Raw genomic sequence first — 12,290 nt, 5'->3', positions numbered from 1 at the left:
TCCTTGTTAGGGGTGTACGGTCCCATGTAGGCTGAGTCCTTAGCCTGGGTTCGATTCCAACGGCCCATTGTTGCATGTCATCCCCTCTCTCTCTCTCCCCCTTTTCCTGTCTATCTTCACCCGTCCTATCAAATAAAGTATAAAAAACCTTTTATTTAGCCTTTTTTCTAAAACCAAATCTTCAGTAGGAACTAATGGGGCTGAGAGCAACAGACAGGGTAGGGAAGTAACGACAGATGGACATTTTTGGTTTTGGTCTTTTTCAGATTTGTTGACAGTAAAAAATAATCCTTTAAATCAAAATCTTAATCCTAGGCAGCAATCTTTGCTGCCTTATTATTTCTTGTTTCAAGTCTAAAATCCCTGAAACAAGGAAAACTGGACTGGTGAAATCATCTCAGCCTGGGAGCAGAATTCATTTTTGTTTTAAGAAAAATAAGTCTTGGGAGAATAATTTGAGACAAAGCGACTTGCAAGAAGGATGTTTTTTTGTGCCTCAGGCGAAGGAGATATAACGCACTGAAGTCATTCTGACCATGTCTTTGGATATTGTTTTAGTCCTCTCTCAACAGAACTCTAAAAATAGATTCATCACTGATACCCCCCAAAATAGAAACAATTCCTGAGATAAAAACTGACATGGAGAAGAATCTGTTGTAAGACTCTACAAATAACACAAAGCTTTTTAGGATACAGTGACATGTTTGCTTGTGCTAATTTTATCACGTAGATGCTGATACTGTCATTCTTGACGCACTCAGAAAAACCTGTAAACTGAGAATCTGAGGCAATTCAGTGTTTCCACCTAGAACCACACCATCTTAAGACACTGAAACACTAATTTAAAACTGTGTATGTTTAAATGTTTAATCACACAAACAACAGGCCGACACTTAGCTCCACTGACCTGAGTTGTGCAGGTTCATGCTGCGTAGGTTGGGGAAGAGCCGTGGCAGAATATCCTTGCTGTCCTGAATGGAGGCCAAGTTGTTGTTGGCCATGACCAGAGTGTGCAGGCTGGGGAATATGGAGCCAAACTTGCGGACTTCGGCCCAGTCCTTGAGGCTGTTGTCGGTGATGTGAAGCAGGCGTAGGGTGGGGCAGGCCACACTGGAGGCACTCACACTAGTGTACTCGTTATGGCACAGGAACAACTCCTCCAGCCTGCAGGACAACACAGGAGATGGCAGGGTGGAGGGTGAGGAGGACTGTTGTGGAAAATAGAACGGGACTGCTGTGGCCCTACTGAGGACAATGTAGGGGCAGTGATTTTTAAAAGGGTTGATTGGGTATAAAACTACACACACACACAACCCATACATCCAACTTTCACACTAGGGACACTCACACACGCTCACTCTTCATTGTCCAGCTGATTATTGAATATAGTATATTGTATACTTTATACTTGTTATTTAATATTTATTTATTTTTTAATATTATGTACCATATTAGGAGATATGATCATATACGACATGACACAACACTACACTATACAATACGATACTATACTACATTATTTAATATTATACTATATTATACAATACGATACTATGCTATACTATAGTTTTCTTTTAAAAACTGTAAATACCTCATACTATATATCTATTCATCCGTTGTTACTTCTTAAAGGCTTATCTTATGTAAATACAAGTGAGTTATATATGTTTGGTCTAAACATGTGCAGGGTGAGATGATTACTTTAAAGGGGGAAAAAAATTAAAGAAAAGATGGGACTCTTTTTTATCTTTTAGGAATCGCTCTGCATGTGAAAAAACAACGTTTAAACAGAATATAAAACATATGTACTTTCAGTCTCTGAACACCACAAACAACATTCCATTCACTTCCATTAAATTGGGGAGGTAAACTAAGTGAATTAAGCGCCAGTGTCATTAAAGAATAGGCAGACATTTTTGTCAGCCAATTACTAAACCAGCTAAAAGTCAGTGAAACTGTGAAGTTCCTTCAGTCTCAAAAGCACAGGATTGAGAACTGGTCCCTTGCTCTGCTTCTTTGAGACAATGACAAACCTGCGGAGAAACGGAGGAGCACTGATCAACTATTCTTCTTACTCAGGTATCTCCCTGGCGAGCAGCAGCACGGTGTCCCAGGACACTTGAGTGTTGTTGAGGACGAGGCGTCGGACCCGGGAAAAGGCTTCAGCACGCCGTGGCTCGAGGGTCGTTCCTGCCAGGGGGTTGGAGCTCAGGTTCAGGAACTCCAGGTTGGGGATGCTGGACACGATTTTACTGATCTAAAAATAAGACAATGACATGTCTTTAATTTTGTCTCTCTGCTATATGGTCAAAAAAACAACACTGGTTTGGGTCTTTTCACTGAATTTGTTGACAGTAAATAAAATACAGAATGTAACCAGAATCCTTTAAATGCAATTATTACTGCACCTCATGCCAATCCTGCAGCTTGTTGTGAGACAAGTCCAGCTCTATAACATGGGCACAGAAGGCAGCAATCTCAGCCTGGTCTCCCGCCCTGCTGATGCCACAGCTATTCAACACCAGCACACTGGGCAGGTTCAGACGGTCTGCAGGTGAAGTGGGAGACGGTGGAAGGGAGAATTATTGAGGATTAATCCTCAGAGGGGAAGGTTCACACAGAAAAAGGCAAGGTTCTCAAGGATTTTATATTTAATTAAAGTGGTCTTGGGATTAAATGTACTGAGTCAGAAGAAGCTGTGATTTGTTAAAACAAGTTGCAAATCAGCTAATAATTCAGCAATTCAGCTTAAATGGGGGAACTCTTACAGTGTCACATAAAACCAGTTTGTGAGGGCCAGTAGATTTTATGATTAAATTTAATTCAAAAATGTAAATGAATAGTCATGTTCAGCACACACAAAAATGTACAAAAAAGAAGGAGACCCTAAAATTCCTTCAGGACATGACAACAAGTTCCTAGAATAAACAGCTACTGTGAAGTTTTAATGGTTAAAAAGAAGGGAGCTTATGGTTTAATACTGCGTCTTTGTCAAAAACTCTGTTTCTCCTACAGAGAGAAACGCATGCTGCATTTATGGGTCAAATCTTTCCACTTCTAATATGGCTCAAAAGACCAGAATGCAATGCAGCACATGACATGGACTAAATTCAAATGTCCAGACTTCCCCACCACTTGAGGACTTGCTAAGACGTCTGTATTTCATTTTTGATGTAGGCCTAGTATACTGGCATAGTGGGGTTTATATTGCATACATTACCAGTATTAAAGTCGGTACTGTTAAAACTGTTAAGTCCCATCCAATAGTGCACTTTATCCCCTCACAGACTTGACGTGATGATGGTGAACACGACACGGTACATATGACAAAAGACCGCTCAGCCTGCAGGTCCAGAGGGTGCACATTTGGATTCATGTATTTCAGATATAGACAATTTTTTTAAATTGACAGCTTATTGCCTTGATTTGACAGGACAACTTGAGATAGACAGGGAGGGGGGAGAGAGAGAGGAAGGACACGCAGCAAAGGGCCAAAGGTCGGACTCAAAGATAAGTAATGAAAATGATAGGCCCATATCTATCTGTTAGTCATTATTCACCTCCAGCTCACCTTTCATAGGAGAGCCTTGAGGACCTACGGTGGGCACCACCACCCCCATGCCAGGCCCCCTGCGGCACGGAAAGTTCTCTGGACTGTACTTTTCACTCATCACCTCCACAAAGGTACGACCTTCCATGCCCCCCGGTGGCTCCATGGTTCTGTCCCGCTGAACAGCCTCCCCCTCAGCTGGTCAGCATTGTGGGAAAGAGACAGAGCTGTCAGCTCATACACAGGCCCTGTTTTACTTCATTATCCATGCACATCTTTACAAGACTTTCTACATAGCTGTGCCCATCTTGAAAAAGGCTCATCTGAACGAAAGAAGAGTACAGACAAGGGCTTCAACTAGGGATGGTCACAAATAATTTTGTTGCGTGATAAATGAGTCATTTGCCCTCAACATGAAACATGAGAAATGCCTATGACACCAAGGTAACATTCTAAAATCTTTGCCCAAAACAATAATCCAAAACCTGAGGAAATTCAATTTAATGATATAAAACAAAGATAAGCAGCATATCCTCATAGTGGAGCAGCTGAAGCCAGAGAATCTTTAGCATTTTTGCTTGATTAATGACAAACAAAAAAGTGAATAATTGACTAATGGTTGCAGCTCCAGTCCAGACAGGCTTACAGTATAACATTGTTGTGTCAGAAGTAGGGTAAAGTTGGGACAGCGAGAGGCTGAAAGTTGGACTGAAAGCTTGGTTCTCAAAGTTTCCATTCAAATACTCAAATTTCTTTTTCTATGTTTAAGTCAATTTTGACAATTGCAGACCACTGCAGCCCAGTGTTTTGACCTCAGTTTAGGTTCTGGTTTCACACAGCAGAACATCGTTCAAAAATGTCGAACACTAGTGCGACGTCAGTGCAGTCTCAAGAATTCACTTGCAGTTTTATTACAACTCCTTATTCCATAATTCATCCATTAATAACACATTCATCATAAAAGCACATTTTGTCAATAAACATTGCCACTTTTCTCAGTTGTAGGCTGTATAGATCTGCCAACCCATACAGGGACAAAAGGATGGCCAGGGCTGACAAATGACTGCATTTCTTTTTAAGAGAGGTACGAATGATAATGGGAGGGACAGGAGGTGTCCGCAGCTCTTTAGCAGCAAACCACAGAGTCACTGTCCCCTTTAAACATCCCTGGATCTGCCCGCAGGAGAGAACGAAAAAGCAGAAATTTTCAAAGTAAAACACATTGTAGAGAAGCACCTTTTGACCTAACTCATCATTAAAGTTTCTATCATTAAAATGACGAGTAACTGTGTGTGTTTTGAAAGGCTCGGTGGGTAGAGCCTTGCTGTGGAATCTGCTGCAGGCAAGCATAAATTATGTAATGGTTGTGCTGAAATAAAAAAATAAAAGGATCCTGTTACAATATCTTATTTGGCAAAAATGGGCTGCAGTGAATTGTGGTAAAGCACTTTGTTACTCTTTAGCAAATAAATCAAGTGATCCCATGGTTATTTTTACAGACATAAGACAAAATAAAAAACAGGTCCAATACAACACGCATGTGAGGTGTTTGACCTTGTGTCCTGTTTGAAAGGAGTCACACCTATCCCTCCAACTGCATATGGTTATAGTTAAAAAGATATGGCAGAAAACGTCTTACCTGAAGAGACGTTTCCCTTGATTTGACCACTATCACTGTTCACTGTCTTCTTCTGCGTTCGTACTGATGGCCTGTCAAAACAAATCAGCCAGATTCATCTAGTATCCTCTGACAGAATGTATTTGTTCATTTATTTTAAGTGCAACTGAAACTAAACAGCATTAACTTTTGCACAAGACAATGCTGTCCATTAGGAAGATGAAAGACAAGGCCTATATCACTGTGAGTAGTGTCTTACTCCAGAGTGGCTGGCAGAGCTGACAGATGTCTCCAGAAGAAATGCTGGTCCCGCTTTGGTCAGCTGTCAGGGCCAGAAAAGGGAGGATTCACCACATGACACTGGATAACAAGGCCAAAGATCAGTTTCTGCCTTGTTATTCACTTGCCAATATCAATATAATCCAGAGAACGTGGAAGCACATTTACATTTCTTAGAAGTAGAGACAGGAATTTCCCCACAAGGGTCAACAAAAAAATAAATAATATATCTGTCACTGACAATGTAAAAATATACTCAATGATTGATGATGGTGTAGTAAGTCAGCTGTATAGTAAAGAAAATAAGTTAATAAAGTTAAAGTGTTCTTTTTTGTTAAGTGTGAAATCCGCTATGCCAAATGCCCTTTTAAAGTATCGTAATTTTATCCTTCTTTGCTTTTCAATAAAAGGTACACATCTAATAGTTTATAAAATATGACGACATGCGATTCAGCACCAAATTCTTCTACGTTCGGCATATACTCCTCTGAAAAAGGAATAGTTATTTAGACAAAATGTGGACTTTTATGCCGTGCTTTACTAGCTACAGCGCTGTACCGAGTAACATACATTCCGTGAAAAGTGGTCCTAGCAACAACATGCAGACCGACTATAAGTTTAAATTGTATTGTCCGAAGTGACAATTCTTCTATTAAATTTACGCCGAATGTAAGTATAAATCTACGTGATTAGTAAAGGGTCTCACAGTGTTATCATAGTTATACATAGGCCGATAAGGCACAGACAACTAAAAATTGACAGATTTTTGAATGGAGTTTGGGTTTTTGATTAAAATGCGTATAGCTAACTCTGTGCAGAGATGACAACACTCCCCCGACCCCCGTTATATCCATGGCTAAGAACCGGTGGATAATTAGTGCAAATTGCCCGTTTTTAACGGGAGAATAGCAGACGGTGTCCAGTCCAGACTCGGCATCAGTGAGTCTGACCCCCAGCTGCAGCTCGATGGAGCCCGAGATGGATTACAGATGGCAACGATATAAATATGCTTCCAACAACCACAAGCTAATGACAGCATGCTAAAAGAGCGATTTAAAAACTGATAGAATAGAAGGCCGTCGTTCTACATACCTTTAATGTCTACTTTAAATTTTCCTTGTTGATAAAAACAAACCAGCTGTCATTTTGCTCTCCCATACATCCCGGAAGTGACGTAACATGTTAGCTGAAAACGATTTATTTTTTATTTTTTATTTATTAACTTCATTTTTAGTAACACCGTTTTAAAGTTACACCATATTTAGTTCTTTTTAGCAGCCTGTTTTTAGGCGATTCTATCAAATTGTACAAAATAAAAAATAAATTAAAAACTGAGGTACCCCCTGAGGAGGAGGCCTATGATGTCATTGTTTTGCTGGTGTTACTGATGACATTTGTCCTATCCTGTTTCACACAGACACTCTGCAGATGTTGTCCTTCTGGTGGTTATGTTGATAAAGCTTTTTTTCCATGACATTTGGGCATGTCATGGTAGGGAAAGCACAGGTGCAACTAATATCATTAATGATGGCTGCGTGCATGCTCGATCACTGGAATGGTTTACTGTAACACTTAATGACACAGAGACATCCTTAACTGTATTAGCAACAGCTGTGTGCTTCCTGCTATAACCAGTCAAAATGTCTTCTCTGTATGTGGTACTAAACAAATAACAGATAAAGGAACACAAATGCAAGTTTCAAAATAGTTTAACAGTGTAATATTTAGATAAGATCGACAAAGGAGAGTAAAAGCATTGGTTAAGGTCATACAATAAAAATACAAAGCAGGCAGAACAATAATTGGCAATGCAACACACTCAAAGAACATATACTATATATCCAATAAAATTAAACCATACCATTATGCAACACATAAACACATCAACTACAGTCCAACCAAAATTGTTGACAGATATGAGAGAGTTAGTGTCACATTAATAATAGTTATAATATATTAATAATAACTTTGTGTCATATTTGCTGAAACTTTCACTATATCCTGACAGAAGAATATAAGACAGATAATCTGTGTATGAATCAGGTTCCTCTGGCTCTTCTAGCTGCCTGCTAAATGGCATTACAAAAATCAACTGCTCTGAAAAAAAAGCCAATCAGAGCCATGCGAAGATAGTGTGAGTTTTTTTTGATTTTTTTAAAAGTAATTTCTGGGGGCTTTTTTTATTGCCTTTTTATGTGACAGCTGAAGTAAGACAGGAAAGGGGCCGAGGAGGAGGGTGATCACAACAGAAAGGGCAAGGTCGGATTTTCGAACCCTGCGGCCGCTGCATCGAAGGACTCAGCCTCGGTACTATGGCGTCGCCAGCTCTTACCCACTGAAGCTAAGCCGGGCACCGCCAAATAGTTTGCATCTTGACTCTCATTCCCAGCGTGTGGTATTGTGATGCCTCTGCGGAATGGGAGTCAGGAATCAATGCGTCTTTATATCTTTCTCTGCTTCTTTTGTTTCGGCTTGACCTGGCTACTGTTCTGAATGGTTGTTTTCGGTTCAGGCCCCCGTCTGGCATTTTACAGAATTTTGCCATGTTCGCAGAGTGAATTCATACAAATACCATTCGGAGCACTAGTAGAAGCAAGAGGAACCTGATTGTTTCATAGATTAGCTGCCTCATATTCTACTGTCAGGATATAGTGAAAGTAGTTTCAGCAAATATGACAAAATGTTATTTTCATAAAAGTTACCTACTGCAGCTTTAATGTACATTAATCAGGTTTTATTTAGGTGAGAGAATGGGGGCCTGCAATACAACTCCTCACATACCATGGGTGACCTTTACTCTTCAACTTGAGATTTGTAATCTGTTAAACATCTGCATTAAAACAAGTTCCATGTAAGTATATAGCTGATCCAAACTAAAAGCTTCATTTATCAGGAACTTCATCTGTTTGGGTGATGACAAAAAACAAGACAACAGTGCCACCTACAGACAATCAAATGTCATCAACAGTAAATCCGGGGGGAGAGGAATGATATGGTAAAAATACATCTGGTAAAGATTTTAATTTAATTCAACTCTATGCTTTAGATATAGTGTAAGGTAAAGTAAAAGAGAAAATTCAGAAAAGATATATATGGAGAGAGTTTTGAGAACTACAAAAACTAGCTTTTGTCACTATAATGGACTGTAGGTTAGGGTTACATTAGGGTTAGGTTATCACCACTGGATATGGTCATGCACAGGCATCTAGAGCATCACTGTGTGCACCGGAGCCCTGTAGTGGTTGTGTGTCATCCTAGAGGTAGAATTAATAGATAGATAGATAGATATTTTACTTACTTACGTTACTATATCACCACATTAAATACCATTGTCTACAGAGTTGTGTTGTTGGCTGGCTGCTTTGAGACAGCTTTGTCAATGTGAAGGTTAACCTAACTGTCCAGTTTCTATCCTATTGTGTGGGTTTTAAGGTCAGAGACACTGGCAGTAGCAGTGAATGATTCATCTTCAGTGTGTCAGCAGAGTCATTGAGGAGCTTGAAGATGCCCTCTTTACTAATTTTGTCACTGAAGGCCACCCTCTCCAGCTAGAAATGGGCTTCTCTCAGCTGCAGGTAAACGCCATCATAGCAGTGGTTGGCCTGTTCAATCTCAAACGTCGAGTGTGTTCACGAGCGTGGACTGGCTAATGACTGTCTTCCCTAGCCAAAGCAGAACTTCATCACAGATTTACTGACCAGCTGATCATGATCAGGCAGGCTGTAAAAAACTAACAAACAAAAAAAATGCTTGCTTTTTAAAGAGTTTTACAAGAACAAATTCCTATAGATGCTTCTTCACCAGTTACTCATTTACTTGAGCTTTCTGGTGTTTAATTAATGCTACAGGTGGTGTACATGTGGCCTGTCTGAGCTTGTTTACTACAAATGGTATAATTAGAGCAGTGGCGCTCAATCAGAAAACCAAATCAGTGTGTGTTGATTCTTGGGACAACGTGATGCACAACCCTACTTGTGATACTTTTTTTTTATATTAATAATAGATCAAATGAGTGTGTGATTTAATGTGTGCTTGTAATGCCACTGCCGTTCCCCTAAGCTGCAGCATTTTACTGTTTTTCAGCTCACAGATTTAGTTTACAGGCTGCAGGTTTACTGTTCTGGTTCACTGTCACTGCTCTTATCAACCTCATTTGATAGCGCTGATAAACCCCACATGCTCTGACAATTTTATTTGCTGGTTGTTGCTGCTGAAATGTGAAAACTGCTCCTGGAGCATTTAGCAGCTGGAACAGAGCTCAAAGAAGAGTATATATTGTCACTAACATTTCCCAGGTCGTCAAAAACATGAACCCAAATAAAAGCTTTATGCTTCATGTCTGCTGGATGTGTACATAGGCAACACTTTGCTAAAATATTCAAATATCATCTTTATTAGGTGACAATACTTCATGTCAGAGGATCTAAACGTTTTTAACCTTTATCCTTTTAACCTGATTGGACCATGAAGGTCTGCACCAGACTTCATAGCAAACCATCCAGTTGTTGTTGAGACAATTAAAAACGGCAGCTACATGGGCAGGAAAAGTCGACTGAACACCAATGGGGGCCATAAATACATAATTTTACTGCAATCTGTCCAATATTTTGACAACATCCCCATTTACAGAGCCACTGGCATGGCTAAAAACATGGACATGCATTTATTTATGTTTTGGAGGGTATTTTATGATCCATCCCACATTAGCAATACCTGTTATCCTTCAGAAGGTTGTGTGTTGCAGGAGATAAGCCAAGCTGTCACTGGGTGAGAGGCAGTGTACAACCTGGACAGGTGGCCAGTTAATCAAAGTGCTAACACATAAAGACAGACAACCTTTCACACTAACATTCATACCTTCAGAGCCCCTGGAGAAAACCCAGGCAGGCACAGGGAGAACATATAAACTCTACACAGGAAGGCTGGCAGATTCAAACCCACAACCCTCTTGCTGTGAGGCAACAGTGTCTGTCTGTGTCAGCCTAAAGTCAGCCTGTGTGACTTTAAAATACCACAGCCGAAAAAACATACTATCTTTCAATCAGCAGTCTGACATACATTATGTAAACTGTACTTAAATGAATGACTCCTAAGAAAGCCGAAAAAACACTTTCTTGAACGTAGTTCGACTTTCCTCATTAATCTGTCCTGCACAACTTCTGGTCAGTGGATGAAATACAACATACAACAATACATAAATAAACTGCAGAGAGAAGAAACACTGGAAAAACAGTTTTAAGTGGGACAATTTATTTTATTGTCCATTAATTTCTCTTAAAAGCAAAGACATGTTAACTGTTTGTGTAAGTTTACATATAACTAACATGTAACTAATGGAGTTACACAGGGTACATAAAATGTATCTGTAATAAAATGCAGGGATTTTTGAAATTATACTGGAATCAGTGATGACCTGAGGACTGACCACATGACACTCTTCAAGCTGCAAAAGAAAGAATAAAAGAATAATTCACGGTGAAGACATGCAGTCTACATTAATTATTTGGTTAATTTACAAAACTGTGAAGTTTCCAGTACTGTATGTCCATATCAATCAATATGTCAATTTCCAAAATGTTGTGAGAATGATTCTGACAAATTTAAGACGTGATTTTTTTAAGGGGCTAAAAATGTTCTGTCCTTTTGGACATTAAATGGCTCTTGTAATAAACGTGGCAGTGCTTGTGTGTGTTATTACAGATTGTTACCTGCAACACAAGGGAAGATATATTCTGTCTCAGCCTGGTCACCTGAGGGGAAAACAAAAAGTAGAATAGAGAGAAAAGAGAGAAAAAATATAGTCAAACTTACTTCATGTGTTCAACAGTCTAACATATTCAAAAATGTAATACTTTAAAATTACAACTTTCAGTTTTTTTTGTACAGCTCGACTAGGGAGCAGAGTTTGTCAGTGTGTATATTACTTGGACTGGTATAGTTAGCCATAGTTCTTTGACCAGGCTGGTCAGGTTTCTGCCTGCAGCTCTGTATGAGCTCTAATAAGCTGTGGTTGATGGTATGTCTTTGAAATAACTGTTGTGAAGGACATCAGACGACGCATCAAATAACGGACTGAGAGCCATTATGTTCCTCTAATGTGAATCCTCTATCCTGTATTTGTAACTGGGAACATGGTCTAACAACGACGTTTGATTCCAACGCGCTTCCACCAGCAGAGTCATCTTTGAGCTAAGTCGAGGAGACCAACGTTGGTTCGTTCATACAAAAACAGATGTAAAACATAATCCATTGTCTACTCAGGATTGAATTACTGTAATACTCGACCATCTCCACAGACTCTGAGGTTGGACTAAATCCAAGAGAAGCTTTTTGCGATATCCAGGATCATCCATGTTTGTTGTTGTCTCCTTTCACCTATCTCTTGTATAGATGTATAACCTCACAAAAGTATCGTGGCTGATTTACTCAGGTGAGAATTTCCGTTGTATGGGTGCAGTTGTCCTGGTAGTTTAGTTGAGGTGTGATAATGTATTGTAGGATGTTATAGGCATTCGGTGTGTTGAAGTATAGCATTTATTACTAGTTGGTGTAAGTTGTAGCAGATTGTATGTTAGATATCCAAACTGTGCCTTTGTGTCGATCTTTTGGAAGTGATCGTTAGCTAGGCCAAGATGTAGTTATAAATTGATTCTCATATGTGGGTAAGTTTGCAAGTAACCTAAAGTTAAATTTAATAGGGGACTATGCAATAAGGTACTTACAGTAATGGTTTGAAATATAGCAAGATTATGGGCTTGTTGCATTATTCAAAGGTGAATATGATCCCAGAATCGAATTAATAGTTTTTTTTGAGGCAGTGGATCTATTATAGTCGGTTGTCTC

At 39.5% G+C, this 12,290-nt stretch overlaps 1 protein-coding gene across 1 annotated transcript in view; it reads right to left on the bottom strand.

Annotated features, from left to right (window-relative positions):
• LOC118342036 (tubulin-specific chaperone cofactor E-like protein) overlaps positions 1–6,619 on the bottom strand; it is a 21,705-nt gene extending 15,086 nt beyond the window's left edge. Inside the window, exons 1-7 of the mRNA XM_035680461.1 lie at positions 6,540–6,619; positions 5,428–5,528; positions 5,190–5,260; positions 3,572–3,748; positions 2,409–2,548; positions 2,076–2,257; positions 908–1,164 (exon numbers count right to left, since the gene is read on the bottom strand). Coding sequence (XP_035536354.1) covers positions 908–1,164; positions 2,076–2,257; positions 2,409–2,548; positions 3,572–3,716 — 724 coding nt within the window. The 5' untranslated portion in view covers positions 3,717–3,748; positions 5,190–5,260; positions 5,428–5,528; positions 6,540–6,619. The remainder of the gene's footprint in view (positions 1–907; positions 1,165–2,075; positions 2,258–2,408; positions 2,549–3,571; positions 3,749–5,189; positions 5,261–5,427; positions 5,529–6,539) is intronic.
• Positions 6,620–12,290: the final 5,671 nt, after the last annotated feature.

The sequence above is a fragment of the Morone saxatilis genome, unplaced genomic scaffold, assembly GCF_004916995.1.
Source record: "Morone saxatilis isolate NCDOM2014 unplaced genomic scaffold, NCSU_SB_2.0 Contig8, whole genome shotgun sequence".
Lineage (NCBI taxonomy): Eukaryota > Metazoa > Chordata > Actinopteri > Moronidae > Morone > Morone saxatilis.
The sequence above is the reverse complement of the archived record's forward strand: the minus strand, read 5'-3'. Positions and strand labels throughout refer to the sequence as shown.